The sequence below is a fragment of the Endocarpon pusillum genome, assembly GCF_000464535.1.
Source record: "Endocarpon pusillum Z07020 unplaced genomic scaffold scaffold3643, whole genome shotgun sequence".
NCBI classification, from domain to species: Eukaryota; Fungi; Ascomycota; class Eurotiomycetes; order Verrucariales; family Verrucariaceae; genus Endocarpon; species Endocarpon pusillum.
In genome coordinates this window covers 19,295-33,208 of record NW_006916345.1, presented here as the reverse complement: position 1 = coordinate 33,208, position 13,914 = coordinate 19,295, and the positions used below count along the sequence as shown (strand labels likewise).

General features: G+C 46.3%; 3 protein-coding genes across 3 annotated transcripts; 1 reads left to right on the top strand and 2 right to left on the bottom strand.

Moving 5' to 3' along the window:
* Positions 1 to 958: 958 nt before the first annotated feature.
* Positions 959 to 2,800, bottom strand: EPUS_03445 (uncharacterized protein; the record flags this gene model as incomplete). The annotated part of the gene is made up of 3 exons (XM_007804802.1): positions 959 to 1,548; positions 1,607 to 2,319; positions 2,373 to 2,800. 3 exons carry the CDS (start codon positions 2,798 to 2,800, stop codon positions 959 to 961), a joined length of 1,731 nt encoding a protein of 576 aa, XP_007802993.1.
* A 4,429-nt stretch (positions 2,801 to 7,229) lies between these two features.
* Positions 7,230 to 8,069, bottom strand: EPUS_03444 (uncharacterized protein; the record flags this gene model as incomplete). The annotated part of the gene is made up of 1 exon (XM_007804801.1): positions 7,230 to 8,069. The coding sequence occupies one exon, from the start codon at positions 8,067 to 8,069 to the stop codon at positions 7,230 to 7,232; it is 840 nt and encodes a 279-aa protein (XP_007802992.1).
* Positions 8,070 to 12,496: 4,427 nt separating this feature from the next.
* On the top strand, positions 12,497 to 13,193 carry EPUS_03443 (uncharacterized protein; the record flags this gene model as incomplete). The annotated part of the gene is made up of 2 exons (XM_007804800.1): positions 12,497 to 12,525; positions 12,578 to 13,193. The coding sequence occupies 2 exons, from the start codon at positions 12,497 to 12,499 to the stop codon at positions 13,191 to 13,193; spliced, it is 645 nt and encodes a 214-aa protein (XP_007802991.1).
* Between the last annotated feature and the right edge of the window lie 721 nt (positions 13,194 to 13,914).

The window sequence follows — 13,914 nt, the reverse complement described above, 5'->3', positions numbered from 1 at the left end:
CGCCCTAAATTATTAGGCTGCACCACCTAAAGTGCTCACCCAATGATCTCTAGACGCCTTATAAGGACCCTCAACGTGTGTGCACAGAGAATACAGAGACCCAGTTCTTCTACAACATAAGTAATTCACTTCCTTCGGAGCCATCCAAGATCAAGCAAAATGATTTGTATCACAATCTCACTATACACATGTCCTAAGGTCTGTTCAGGCTATGAGAGGTCCTGCGCCTTCTCCAGGAGACCTCATGACAGATATACTAAGATACAACCATTTCTTACACTACAAGGTCATAGACTTGAAGGTGATATGTATTTCACATAAATCGTCATTGGGCTAAGGTCGCCTTTACTTACTGCCCAATGCGGTGGTAGAGAAAACTGCCTTATTGGGCAAATCATTCAATGTACATCTGTTGCCACTACTAAGTTGAGCTGTAGCAATACTCGAATATCTGCTGATAGGTTCTAAAGTGACTTTGTTGTGGCATCTCTTCCCAATAGCAACTGCAAAGAACCAAAACGCTGCGGTACCGCGGCAATACAAACATGATATTTAACAATGTTGTATGTTAAGGCACGAATGAAAACCGGTACACACCTAAGCGCTCATTCATCTCTCAAGAAGACATTGTTTTTGTCCTTCATCAACTGGGCCACGTATAACTCTAGAGCTTTTTGTAGTTCGTAGGTACTGTACCGTTGCTCGTGTTGCATGATTGAGTCAGTCCCACGGCTGAATTGATTTTATAGCTAGGATGTCTCTAGTCCCGAAATTTGGACTGTCCCAAATATGACGATAAGGGTCGGTGTCAGATTCTCCTTCATCTAAGTTATCTATCATGAAGACCATAAACTGGTGCGCAATCTGGTGCTGTTGTATCAACATCTTGTCCAGCTAAAGAGACAGAAATAAAGACTGAAAGACGGCAATCAAGCAAGCTGTGACACTGCCCTTGGATTTAGGAAGTATCAAATATGTGACGATAGGGGTTGGTGTCAGATTCTCCTTCAACTAAGTTATCTATCATGAAGACCATAACCTGGTGCGCAATCTGGTGCTCTTGTATCGACATCTTGTCCGGCTGAAGAGACAGAAGTGAAGGCTGAAAGACGGCAATCAAACGATCCGGGGTCATGAGGTTCTGACTCGAGTGCCCAGCACAGGCTTGAAGAAAGGCGAGCAAGTACATCAACAGGTGGTGGTTCACTTCGGGTGTTCCCTCAAGCGCCTGATTGACTGTCGCCAGTAATCTGGACTTAGTTTTCGCATCTAACCGTGCCCTATTGTGTCCACCATATATGTTCATTGCTGAAGCAAGTTCCACGTATATTGCTGTGAAGTTCTTATAGCAGTTGTATGGAATAATTGGTTCCGGCAAGAGTTTGAGATAACGTAGTAGAAGACTTGCAGCATCATCAACCTCATATTTGTCCCATGTCATTGCACTGCCATAGTGACCAGTCGAGCAATAGCTGCTGAACAGATTATAGAGCTCTTGTATTCGTGTCGCTGAGCCAGATTTGAAAAAGATGTCCTTGGAATCTAAGCCTGAGGAGAAAGTGGATCAGTTGGTGATTGAGGTCTACAAGTGGAGGCTAGTGATTACCTTCTGCACTGATATAAGCACAACATCTTGCAACAACCATGGGAACATGGCCCCAGATGAAGGGCTTTCCGTCCTTCCTGACTCCGGAGATCGCGGCACAAGCCATCTCGATGCTAAGACGTAGAGGCACGCCAAATACAGGAGTAAGATGCCACTCATCTTCGATAGCTGGCCTCACGCTATGATTTCTTCGTAGCCTCGTTGAAGCGATTTTATTGAGTTTACTCAAAACCAGAACACCACCTTTTTGCTCGACAACAGTCTTCAAAGAATGATCTCGCTTCAAGGTATCGCTATCGACCTCCCCAAATTGATACATTTCTCTGTTGCTGATCTCTTCGGCATATATTGGTAACGATAAAACAGCAATGTTAGAGATGTCTGACAGGCTGAGCCCTGTAAGTATTGACCATGATGCTGTTCTACCGGCCGAGCTGACGAGTGAAGATGAACCATCCATGTTCCGTGCTGCACGCTGGTACACCCAGCTTTCGTTGAGTTCTTCTTGAAAGACGAAACCGAACTGGTTTTCCCTGATGCTGCTGGTGGTTGAAAGACGTGCGTTGTCTGTCTGAGTCTGAATGTCAATGGTGCGTGCTACCGTCGTCTCGGAGGAGGCCAGCCGTTGAGCTAGCCTTTCATGACCAGTTAACATGTTCTCAACCAGTCCTTCAAGATGTTTAACCGAGTCTTCCGCTACGTAAGACGACTGACTACGTCGAGAATGAGTTTCGGAATGCGGTGGGGTCGAATGAACTTTACGTACCAGGTCAGGATTGTGAGCATCAAAGTCAATGAGCTCTTCTTAATTTGTAAGTTCTTTAAGCACTCGTCGATTGCACTTGCCTTCGTGGCCCAACGCAATCGATCCATCAGGCCAAGTTTGTCGTCCGAGACTAGAGTTCCCACAATCACATCCAGTTCGGAAAATGTGCTGACACAGGCTGAAAGTGTGACCACGACCTGGTCAACCAGAATGAGCGACGTACGTGCTCGATTCGTTCTCGCACTTCCTAGTAAGAAAGCTTGAAGCTGATGTAGCACGGAACGAATCGTGTCGACTTCATCCTTAACTTTCTTAATGTCTTTTGGTGCCTTCCGACTCTTCGTAATTAGAGTAGAGAGACTTGCTGATATCTGTGCGCCCGCTCCAAGAATACCTGCAATTGCGGCCACGACCGACAGAGTATCCATCGTCCTCCCAAAGCACGTCAAGGATTGTTGTATGTATGGATAGGCGTGCCCGTCTCAGCAATCTTCGAGACTTGTCAGGTTGAGCAATAGATTGTAACGAGAGGATTTAGAGCACTCTTGAGGTTTAAGGCTGCGTCAACACTGAGATAGCCTTCCTTGCCTAGCCATTAGCACTGCCACTCTACTCAATGCGCCCATGATTGGTAGCAAAGGTGCTGGGGCTACTAAGCCACAAAGCCCCTACCAAGACATATTCTAGACGGTCTCAGCCGTAGCCTGGAACCATTCGTTCACCTATGGATAGGATGGGTGTTTGTAACAGTAGCATCAATGTAGTAGGTAAAAAGCGAGCTTGTTGCAGAAAATGTTCTTTTCCACCGCCAAGATCAGACCCATTGTCCAACTTGAAATGCAAAAAGAGTGAGACACAGAGCAGTTAGTACTTTCTAGTATTTCAGGGTTGGGGAGAATGAATCTATCTCATTCTTTGTACTCTTGGTAGCTTTGCCTACGTGAGTGATCCCTACAACCATACATGGCGATCAGATCGAGGGAGTACATGGTAGACTTGCGTGACCATCGTCATTGGTTTACCATAATCAATTGCATAAAGACCAACAAGTGATTCTACATCACACAACGTCTTCCTGGTTTAGCCAAAACATCTAGACACCGGCCTCGGGCAAATCGAATAATGTTGTAACCAATCAACGATTCGGTATCAATTCCATTACATACTAGAGTTCCGATCGGATACCTCTCCTGCCGGAGACACTTCATATTGCTTATCTGCTCTTCCCACATCAATGCCAAACCTTCTATGTTCCTTGTCTCCCCACCAACCCAGACTAAATAGCCAACCGTCCCATATATCGCTCCGGGCATTCCATTCGCTTCCTTCCGGCACGATTTTTCTACTAGCGATCTCCGAGCCAGCAAGCAGGACGATAGTCCCAGCTATGGAGCATGGACAGCATGGAAGAAACACCTTTCTGTCACTAAACACGAACACCACCAGAGCGCAAAGTGCCATAAATAGCAGCATTGCTTGCAGTGCCCATTTGGTGTTGGTGTCCTACTTAAGACGCTGCCGGCGCGGCTGAATCGAAGTCCCCTCATAAATTGTTTCTTGGGCAGCTAGATCTGGAGACGAATCATCTTGAGGGACACGAAAGTTGGCATCTATAGCTTGGACCATGTAAGTGGCATACAGCTCTTGTGCGGTTTTCATGAGCTTTGGCGCTCCTTCTTGGCCAAGGAGTGTTTTGACGTCAATGCTATCTTTGCCTTCAACAACTGCATCAAGAAACGAGCCGATTGTTGGATTGGTTATCGGAAGGACGTCCGTCAATTTTTTTTAAGGAATTCTAATATGCGCACCCGGTATCATCTCCATAGGTAAAATTCAGCTTTCTCGCCGTATCCTCAAGGGGAACAGATGGAGACCTGGTGCTGATCGATAAATCCGACACATTGAAAGTGACTTTGTTTTATTTTAAGGGTTCGCATTCAAGACTTGCCGACATTCCTCTGGCATCTGCTGTGTAAGAGGTATTGGCTGTGGACCCTTCTGGAAGCACAATTTCCTCGATCCTTACATTTTTACAGGTGACAGGAGGATAGGGAAGGTTCTTTGATTGGATTTCGTAATACCTCACTATTGCATCCCCTATCTCAGGAGAACCGGACAGATTATGGATATTTGAAGCAAGGGTGCTTGACAAAGCCACCTCACCCGTTTTCTTCACAAGCGAAGATTCGAGTATGATGAGAGCTATAGACGTGATGGCCTCGAGAACGATTAGCTTTGAGTTGTCTTCGATATTACTTTTCTTACCGCCAGTTGGAGCAGAAAGGACCCAAGGTGGAAAGCAGGACTGCAAGATCTTTGCATTGGAAAGACACCCATCTGATGGATGTTGTAGATGGAGAGACGTAATCGCGAATGATGCTTTGATCTGCTGGCGTCGCGCGCTTCTGCATACGAGACCACGGAGTGAGCACCTTGGACCAATAATCAACCCGCCACCACAAGCTGTAGAGTAAGATAAAAACTGTACAGCGTCAATGTGGTGAATTTCAAACATGAGGACGCACATCGCACCAGCAGTTGGCCCATATTTCCAAGTGTATCGATCGAAGTAAGTCTGAGTCACCACACCTGATCGCTTTTCAGAGACGACGTAAAGGGCGATGACGGTGAGAGCCAGAAGCAACAAAGAGACGGTAAAGCATAGGAGCGAGGTCTTGCTTAGCCAGATCGAATTCCACAGGCAGTCGCTGGTTTCGTCTTCTCAAGCGCATATTCAGGCTTGAGACGACTTTCCGAAGATTCGACGCCGGAGTTTGAGATTTCATGTCGGACATGACTGGTGTCGTTCGTGGATGAATTGAGGAATTCTTGGGGATCGTGACGAAATATGGTCCGGGGACGCTCTGAACAACTGCAGGTTGCCTCGCGTCCGTCAAGACTAAATTTTAACCGACATCACTGGAGCTGGTTTGCGCTTGATTGAGAAATTCGCCATTCGAGTCGATCAGCTTGCCAGAGTGCCCTTTCTGTATCTGTCTCGGTCCCTCGGATGATCTGCCTGTAGCATTGGCTCTCCCCCAAAAAAGTCACGTGTCAGGTCACCCCACACTGCAGGAGCGCGTTAAAAAGCCAAGGAATCGCAGTATGTCGCTCGAAGAGATAATGGTTCCCAAGCAAGGCAATAAGAGCACACAATTATCAGCAAACCACCAGATCTCGAACAGTATTTAATACAAATCACTCGTTGGATGTCCTTCATCAGTGGCAGAGAAGGAGACATTTGTAGAGATTTTGTCGTGGATCTCCGAAACCTTCCATTTTAGGTAAATAGTACAGAATAACTGCGCCATAGATCGAGGCGAGGCTCAATTTGAGCCCTGAAACGTTTTTTCATCAAATGGGGGCACCTCTCGGCAGCCGTTGCTTGGCTATGTGAAACTGGCTTTGAGTGGGGATTTGGCCTGGTCCATGAGTCATGGCTAATCTTTCATACAGATATGTTGATCCTCGACTTACTACGTGCTCACATCTAGAATTGATATCTGGATGTGATGTGATTGTACAACAACAACTAAAAAGCCAAATGACATTTTTACTATGAGATTTGAAACTGTAAAATTGTCATAATAGCTTTGTTATAACATAGAGTATTCTCATATGGTATTTTCTCAGGATATTTCTGGGACATCCTTCTGAGGAGCTAGTTACTATCCGCTTACTGGTTATCGTATGCTTGCTTTATTGTACGCTGACTCCTGTGGTCATTTAGAGATACATTCTGATGAAACCCCTTATTATATGTTGAACTCAAAAATACGGTCTGCGCTTATTTTGCTACGTGTGTCACCAGCGTTTTGTTACAGAATTGATACGCGTTTTGCATCAGCCATGCATGTATTTTTGGTATCTGCGTTTCGCGCTACTGCGCTTGATATAACGACTTTGTATGTATAAGTACGCGCTGCTTTCGCACTGAATTAGATAGAACAACTTGCTATTTACACACTATCCATTGATTAGTCAGCACAGTTCATCATTATACCTATGTTATCTTGAGATCCACCCTTTCATGGGCACTTGCACAATTACAGAGCATAAGGGAAATATTAGAACATTTATAAAAGCAGGCTTGCAGGGGCCTTTGTGAAGATGCTCGGAAAAATTTGATGTGAGACTAATACAATAACAGTCTGCCAGGCTTACCAATATGAAAAGGATGAATGGAATACTACCTACAGAATCTATCCCAGAAGGAAGAGAGGCTAATCTAGGACACAGAGTCACGGGATATCAGGATTTGACGTAGCTAACATTCTATTTCAAAAATGATTACATCCAGAAAGGAACGGATTCTCGAGTCGACTTTCCGACAGATGTTCCATCAACATTTTCAAGGAGTTCTGGTATGCAGGCCTGATATAATCCCCATAAGTAGAATTCAGCTTCCTTGCTGTGCCTTCGAACAGGAACAGGTAGAAAACCGATACTGATCGATCAAGAACAGGCGAATCAAGCTCTACCTTAGTTTTCACCTCCTTCCGAATACCCGCGACAGAGAAAATCCATAGACTTCTGGATTGCTTTGAGCGAAACTTGTGTCGTGAAGACTTCGGTAGATAAAACCTACTCTAAGCACAACAAGGAGATCTACATTGAAACAAATTATCCCCCGTGAACGGATCAAAAAGTACTCCTTAGCCATGATCCAACGCCGTAGCAACCATCAACCCTCGACCCTTAACAGCTCTGGATCAACGCGCCTAGACTTATACTGGTAGACTATGATGGTGGGTGATTTTGAACGGAAATCGCTTGAATTCTGACTCTTCCAACGGGGGGCCGCCTTCAACCACCTGGATCTGAGCCCCTGATGCGTGAATGGAACAGAACCATTGATCACAGACCGGAACCAGTTGGAGGACTCAGCACGAATATCTCCATAAACAGCCTTACCCAGGCCCGATAGAGCGTATCGCGCACCAACAGCACCGGACTCACCCACACCGTGTCCGCCATGGGATCCGGCATCACCTTGTGCAATCGATCTGCGGCCAGAATCCATTCCATCAGCTTCCGGTCGGTTGGATCATTCGTCCGCATGGCAGGGCGAGGCGGTCCACCCCGCGCCCGGATCTTCATGACCCGGCGAACCATGTGGGACACCTCCCTGCACCGCAGTTTCCACTCCTGTTCTGTTGTCCTGTCATCTTGAGGGATTTCGAGCCTGCACAGGGTTGGGAGATGGTGACCGGGACCGCTGGGAGGGGAAGGCGCCATGAACCATATTATGGCATCGTCTTGACGGGGTGGAGGGAGCTGGTGGGAAGGTTGGGAAGCAGCGGCGGCGCCCGTCAAGGTAGGGTTGACATGTGCGGGTATACGATGTTGTAATAGGGCTGGGATGTGTCGGGAGGTCATAGGGTCCTTCCGTGGCATGCGTCTCGCCCAAGTTGGTAGCTGCTCCATGGGTATGAGTGGTAGATCCATGCTCAGGGTGGCGAGCGCATACGAGAGGGCGTCTGCGTTGGGTCGAGCACCAGCAACCCCACTGCCGGATCCGGTATCTGCTAGGGGGGAAGTTGAAAGAGGAAGTCGTGTTCTTGCTGCCTGCTGATCATCGTCGCCGCTGCTTTCGCTAGATCTTGCTTCTGTCCATTCAGAGGCTCTTGGGGCTTTTGATGCTGCTGAATTGGGCTTGGCACTTCGAGAAGGGCCGGCCGTAGGTGTAGAAGACATGATCGCCCGTTGGGCTTAGCTTCTGGTCTTTGTGAGGTTGCGGGAGAGAAAAGGTCATCAACGGCAGGATGACCAGTAAACACCGCGCAGCAAGTCTAAGACTTGATCTACCTTTATAATCATCAAAGTATTAAATAATGATAATTATGATATGTTGTGAAAAGCCCGATTGCAATTGGCAGTTGGTATTGGGAAAGGTCAAGCTTACTCCAATGGTATAAAAGCTGCTGCTTTCGCCATCCAGCGGCCGAGATGGCGACTCCTCGGAAGAGTTTGAACAGACACTTCGTTGGTTTATAGTTCTGCCACTATCCGACATCTGCATCTCTGATGCCTAGGCGGACGAGATAATCCGGCGTTGAAACGCGGTTCCAAAAGCGTATCATATATGAGATCACAGATGAGATCACAGACGCTTTTCAATTGACTGCAGAGTTTTAGCTTTGTCTCAGTACAGTAGTACTAGTAGCACATTCTGCAGGGTTGAGTTTGCCTGCTCTGACGTCAACCGGAAAGTGTCCCTTTCTGATGGCCCCAGCAGTGTATCCATCAAATCAAACAACCCAAATCATGACCCCATCTGTCAAATGAAGTCAAATGTCAGCAAGCAAGTATTTTGTTCAGAGACTGTCAAGGGAGGCTTTTTCATCTCACAAAAAGAGTCCGCCAAGACTTAATTTTTTTTAATCAAAACTGTTACCCTGACTATTCTAAAATATAAGATTTAGTAACTGTGCTCGCCAAGCATAGCAAAGTGCGTGCCAAGCGCGTGCGCTGTGCACGTTATGAAGGCCAGGAGGACTCTGATAGATTCTACGTTGTTCTGCGCATCAAGGGATTGTTTTACTACTAGTACTACTACTTGTACTACTTCTACTACTAATTATATCCTTCTTCTTGTACATAGATTCTAGTTCTTCGTGCTCAATGAGTCAATCCTCTGACCCTCTACGGATCCATTTACCCTTGCAGTCCCCTGGGATACTAACACTTTTCTGTCAAGACTTTTCTTTGACTAGTGCTGACTAACTTTTTTTAAATTTCAAAGTCCTGATCTGATTCGATTTAACGAAAGCACGGAGTTGACTTACTAATCTGCCAGGTATTAGATTTGGCTTATTTGATTCAGTTGGGTTCAAATGGACACTACTACCCTGGACATAGCACCAATTTTCCGGTGGATCATCGATCCAGTCAAAAGTACTACAAACGCAAACAAGCGAAATCTGAAGAACGCAGGTGTCCGCCAAGAATTTCTACTATCATTACATTTGGAAGTGCAATGCTGAATTTCGTAGTGGTGGCCAACAAACGATCAAAAGTCAATATGGCCATCTACTTCTTACTGGAAACGCCCCTTGACTGACGCTACAGATTCTCAGGCAGCGTTGATTCGATGCCTTCCGCACGTCACCTGTAGCGAGGTACATGATAGTAGATGCTATGAACTTCGGGAGACGACAGATGTTTTCAGGTTCAGGTTCTGGCAGGACCACTCATCCCGATCGAGCAGAGAAGATATGTAAGGAGTTCGCGACCGTTGGAAGTGCTGCTGGCGTCTTCATCTGTCCGATCAACCCTGGTTGAAAGGTCGTCTTGATTCAATATATTCATCAAGCGTGTCAACTTTTCCAATCCCTCTGATGGTAGTGGTTTCGTAGTGGAGTCCATCATGATTGCGCTCAAGCAGCATATTGGGACTGCCTCCACAACAAAATATTCTGAGGTGAGGATTACTATCTTGCTAATCGTTTCGAAACAAACTGGGTCAAACAATTCAAATCAAACGCTGAACAAATAAATTAAATCTGTACTTTCGTCGAATCAAATCAAGTCTTCGAAATTTGATAACTTGTTTAATGAAAGTCTTAATAATAAAAAGGCCTTCTATTTTCAAATAGTTAGAGTTACTTTTGATGAAAAGAAAAAGGTCTTGGGGGGACCCTCTGTGAGATGACAATCTTTGGTAGACCGAGTGACTGAGGCAAATGATTTGGTTGGTTCGATTTGATGGATACACCGTTAGTTAAATATCGGTACATCGCTTTGTCTCTTTGAGGTTGCCGGGCTAAACTCCTAACAATCTTCGGCGTGTAAAATCCACTAATACAACCAGATTTCTAGAAGTTATAATTGCATCGTGACAGATCTATACTGAGGCTTTCGCTATTGTACGCTGCCGGGTGGCCAATTTCTCCCTTCTTTGTTGCGCCGTCGGCCTTGCGAAGGACGGAGCTAGGGGATTATCGAAGCTGGAAGGACCTGATTTGCCTCCAACGATGTTGTGGCCTTCATCTCAATATTCACACAGCTTGTGTGTGGGTGCCAACAAGGAAGGCAAGTATGAACCCGATGACAAGGTGAAAGATGATGACGGTTGTGTGATATCAGGTGTCAAAGTATAAGCAATATGTGGATAGCAGATTGAAAGACATGTCAGCTGCTTCGCAATTACAAATGCCGTCTATGGTGTCCGTATACAATTTCTTCACTGAAACGTTAATTCATCGAGTGGGAGATTTCAGGGTAGCCGTTGCTTGGTTATGTGAAACCAAATTCGAAGTGGAGACATGATCTGATCTCATAATTCATAGCCAATCTTCTGTGCAGGATAGTGCCTCAGCCGAAGCTACGACTTGTTGATCCCTGGCCTTCGTTCGACGGACCACAAAACCGAGCTTTGAAAGGCTAAGAGAAAGCATACTCAACGCCTACTATTGTATTCGAGTAGGTACCAACCCTAAGACCGTGTCAGTGTACTGAGCGACATGTGTGTGACATTTCTGGGGTTTAAAATATATCAGTTGTCTGTCCTCATGTCCGAATGCACTCGTTCGAATTCTCAGTGCTATTACTGGACGTGAGGTTTGCATGATGACCGACTGAGGTTGATTGGTGTTCATAACTGTGTAGGTGTTTGGATGACCTCCGTACGCCCTCTAGTTTTGGGGTGTCCATCCTGGGAGGAGATGTTGCGGACCGGACGGTAATACCCTTTGGCGTTGCTCTATTCTCAACGAGCTTCTGCCACGTTTCTGAGTATCCATACCAACATCAAGATGGGAACTGAGTGGATTGCACACGAATGCTCCGAATGCAAAGCTGAGTCGCATAGGCCTCCGAGGTTGTGGATGTTCTCGACTTGCTGACTGGCTTTTCGGCTCGAGAGATTTTCGCATTCGTTGGAAGGGAAAATCAGACGATTGGCGCTCGACAAAATTGGCGTTCACATTTAGAATGGGTATCGAGTCTGTTTCCTCCGCTGTGTCCTTCCCAATTGCAGCAGGCCCTCCCTGTCCTTCAAGACAAAAGCTCTATCAGTAGCTCACATGAGTGAACTGTCAAAATGTGCTTCTGATCTGAGAAACATCTTACCTCAAGTCAGCATGATTGGGAAGCTGGACTCATCCCAAAATGACGCTGTCAAAACGCAGTTACAGTCGGCCTTCCGAGCAGTGTATCCAACAAATCAAATAAACCAAATCATGACCCTCGGTTGATCTGCTTATCTGATTTCATTTGACTCGTTTGGCAAATGGAGTCAAATTTTAGTAAGTCTGTTTTTGTCTGGAAGACTGTCAAGAATTTTCATCTCACAACAAAAGTCCGCCAAGAATTTTATCTTTCATAAAAATTAAATTTTTTTCTGCCAAGACTTCCATTAGACCAATTTCAAGTTGTCAAATTTCCAAGTCTTCATTTGATTTGACGAAAATACAGAGGGATATTTTGCCGAGCACTTGATTACTAGTAGGTTTATTCCTGCATCCAAAGTTACGCGTTAAAACTTTGTTCTGTACTCCGTACATTCGTGCAAAATCTGCCTGGCCTTCGGGCGCCAGTCCTAACCACCAAGCTCTCATAGACCGATCATGGCTCTCCATGCCCCCCACGAACATAATACTTACCAGCTGGAAAATCTTTCTCGTCCGGCCTTATTCACCGAGAACGCTTTCAATGGGCTGATGCTGGACCTGTTTTCGACAAATGCTTGTCGTCAAATATAGTAGTTGAGATTATCGATATTGAGTCGGTGTCACCAGATTAGCTGGTACGTAATCGTCAGTTGTTCTGTATCTTGTCTCTTCTTATTTATTTTGTTGACAAGTGACATGCCGAGAGCGACTCCAAATCTTTACCGGACGCGGTTCCACCACTTCGGTGTCACGTGACTCTCAAGTTTCTTCTCCATTGACCAACTCCACCAAAGACCTTTGCCGCGTGTGTATTCCAGCCCCGGAGCGCCGAAGGCTATTCCTTATGCTTGTGGTTTACCCTCCAACCAATGTTGCAAACAGGCCCTTCCCAAAGGTAACCACATAGTACCATGGCTGCTATAGGACCAGATGAGATCAGAACGCTTGAGCAGATACGACAGCGTCTACAAACACTCAACAGCTCTCTCAATTCATTACAGACCAATTTTTATGAAGCTCAGCCATTACCCACGTGGTGTGTATGTCGGCAGCACAGGTCTTGAGGCTACCACAATGCTAACATATTTCAAGGTCTTCGTTACAGTCACACTCTGGGCTGATCTCTAGTAATCTGCAGGCTGTTGCAAAGCAGTTGGCCGACAATCAACAGCTTCTTTCATCATTGGTTGCTTATCCCCTGCCTCAATACCCCAGCGCCCAAGCGCACCTACTAGAGCATCTTCTGCGCACGAAGCTTGAGCCCGAGGTCGAAGAATGGGTGGAAAAAGGACAAGAAATTGCACAGCACCATTCGCAAGGAAGATACAAAGGCCTATCTGAGTCTGATCGAGACGAACTCTGGCGATGGGCTCCACTTGCGGCGAATGATGAAATCCGCAAACAGAATTGGGAGGGCGACTACACCATGGCAGAGAAGGAATCCGGCATCGAACATGTCGAAACTGGCTTGAAAAGAGAGCTTCAAGAACCACTGGATGCCGACGATCACGACCATGGTGAGGACGGGGCAGAGTCAGACGAAGCAGACGACGATGAAGAGGATATTGTCGAAATACGTCGCAAACCGAACGCGCCAGGGCTGGAATTCGATCTCTCAACGGCAAAGCGCCCAACCACACAGATGTCGATCGAAAACATCTTCCGATTTATGGTCACGGGAAGTACTGCTCCTGGCAGGCCACCATGAATCCAGCATACCACAATTTCAACCCGATATCTTCCAATCACAGCAATGTCTGTGAAGGCGGCAAGCCTCTCCAGAAGAGCTAGGGCTGCTGTCCAATTCTGCCTCTGACGAATGCTCTTACGAACTGCTCGCCAGAATGGATAAACTGTGGTATTGAAATGCATTCTCCTAACCTGGACCGTAGGCCAGGAGGGTAGTCTACAAATTTAAGGTGGGCAAGAAGCTTGAACCCCCAGTTGACCAGTAATGAAGCCAACAGTCTAAGAAGTGGCTGAAGTTAGCCTCTTTTCCCGATCAGGCAGATTTCGAGCTGGCCAGTAGTAGTGTTGATGTATCCAAGAGGAATAGTCAATTAGCAAATTGATACTTGATATTGGATACTATTTGAGGAGTTCTCATCCCGCAACTTGGACTTGGTTAATGTTTATTCCGTCTTCACCTCTCCACCAGCCAAGACGAATAGCGATGCAGACACCCAGTCTTCCTACGATACGGGCAAATGGTTCCACCACAACTCGCCCGCAAAAATAGGCGTCCACCGTGACTAGAAAAATCAGCATCCTCTACGATGGCCAGATCCGGACTCTTACCATACCCGGTACGCAGCGTCATCTCTCTCGCCACGCTCAATCCACCCAACCAGATGCATACACCTGCCCAAATCATCCCCCACCTCTCCCTCCTACCCAAGATCCACCACCAAATCTACACCCTTTTCTTC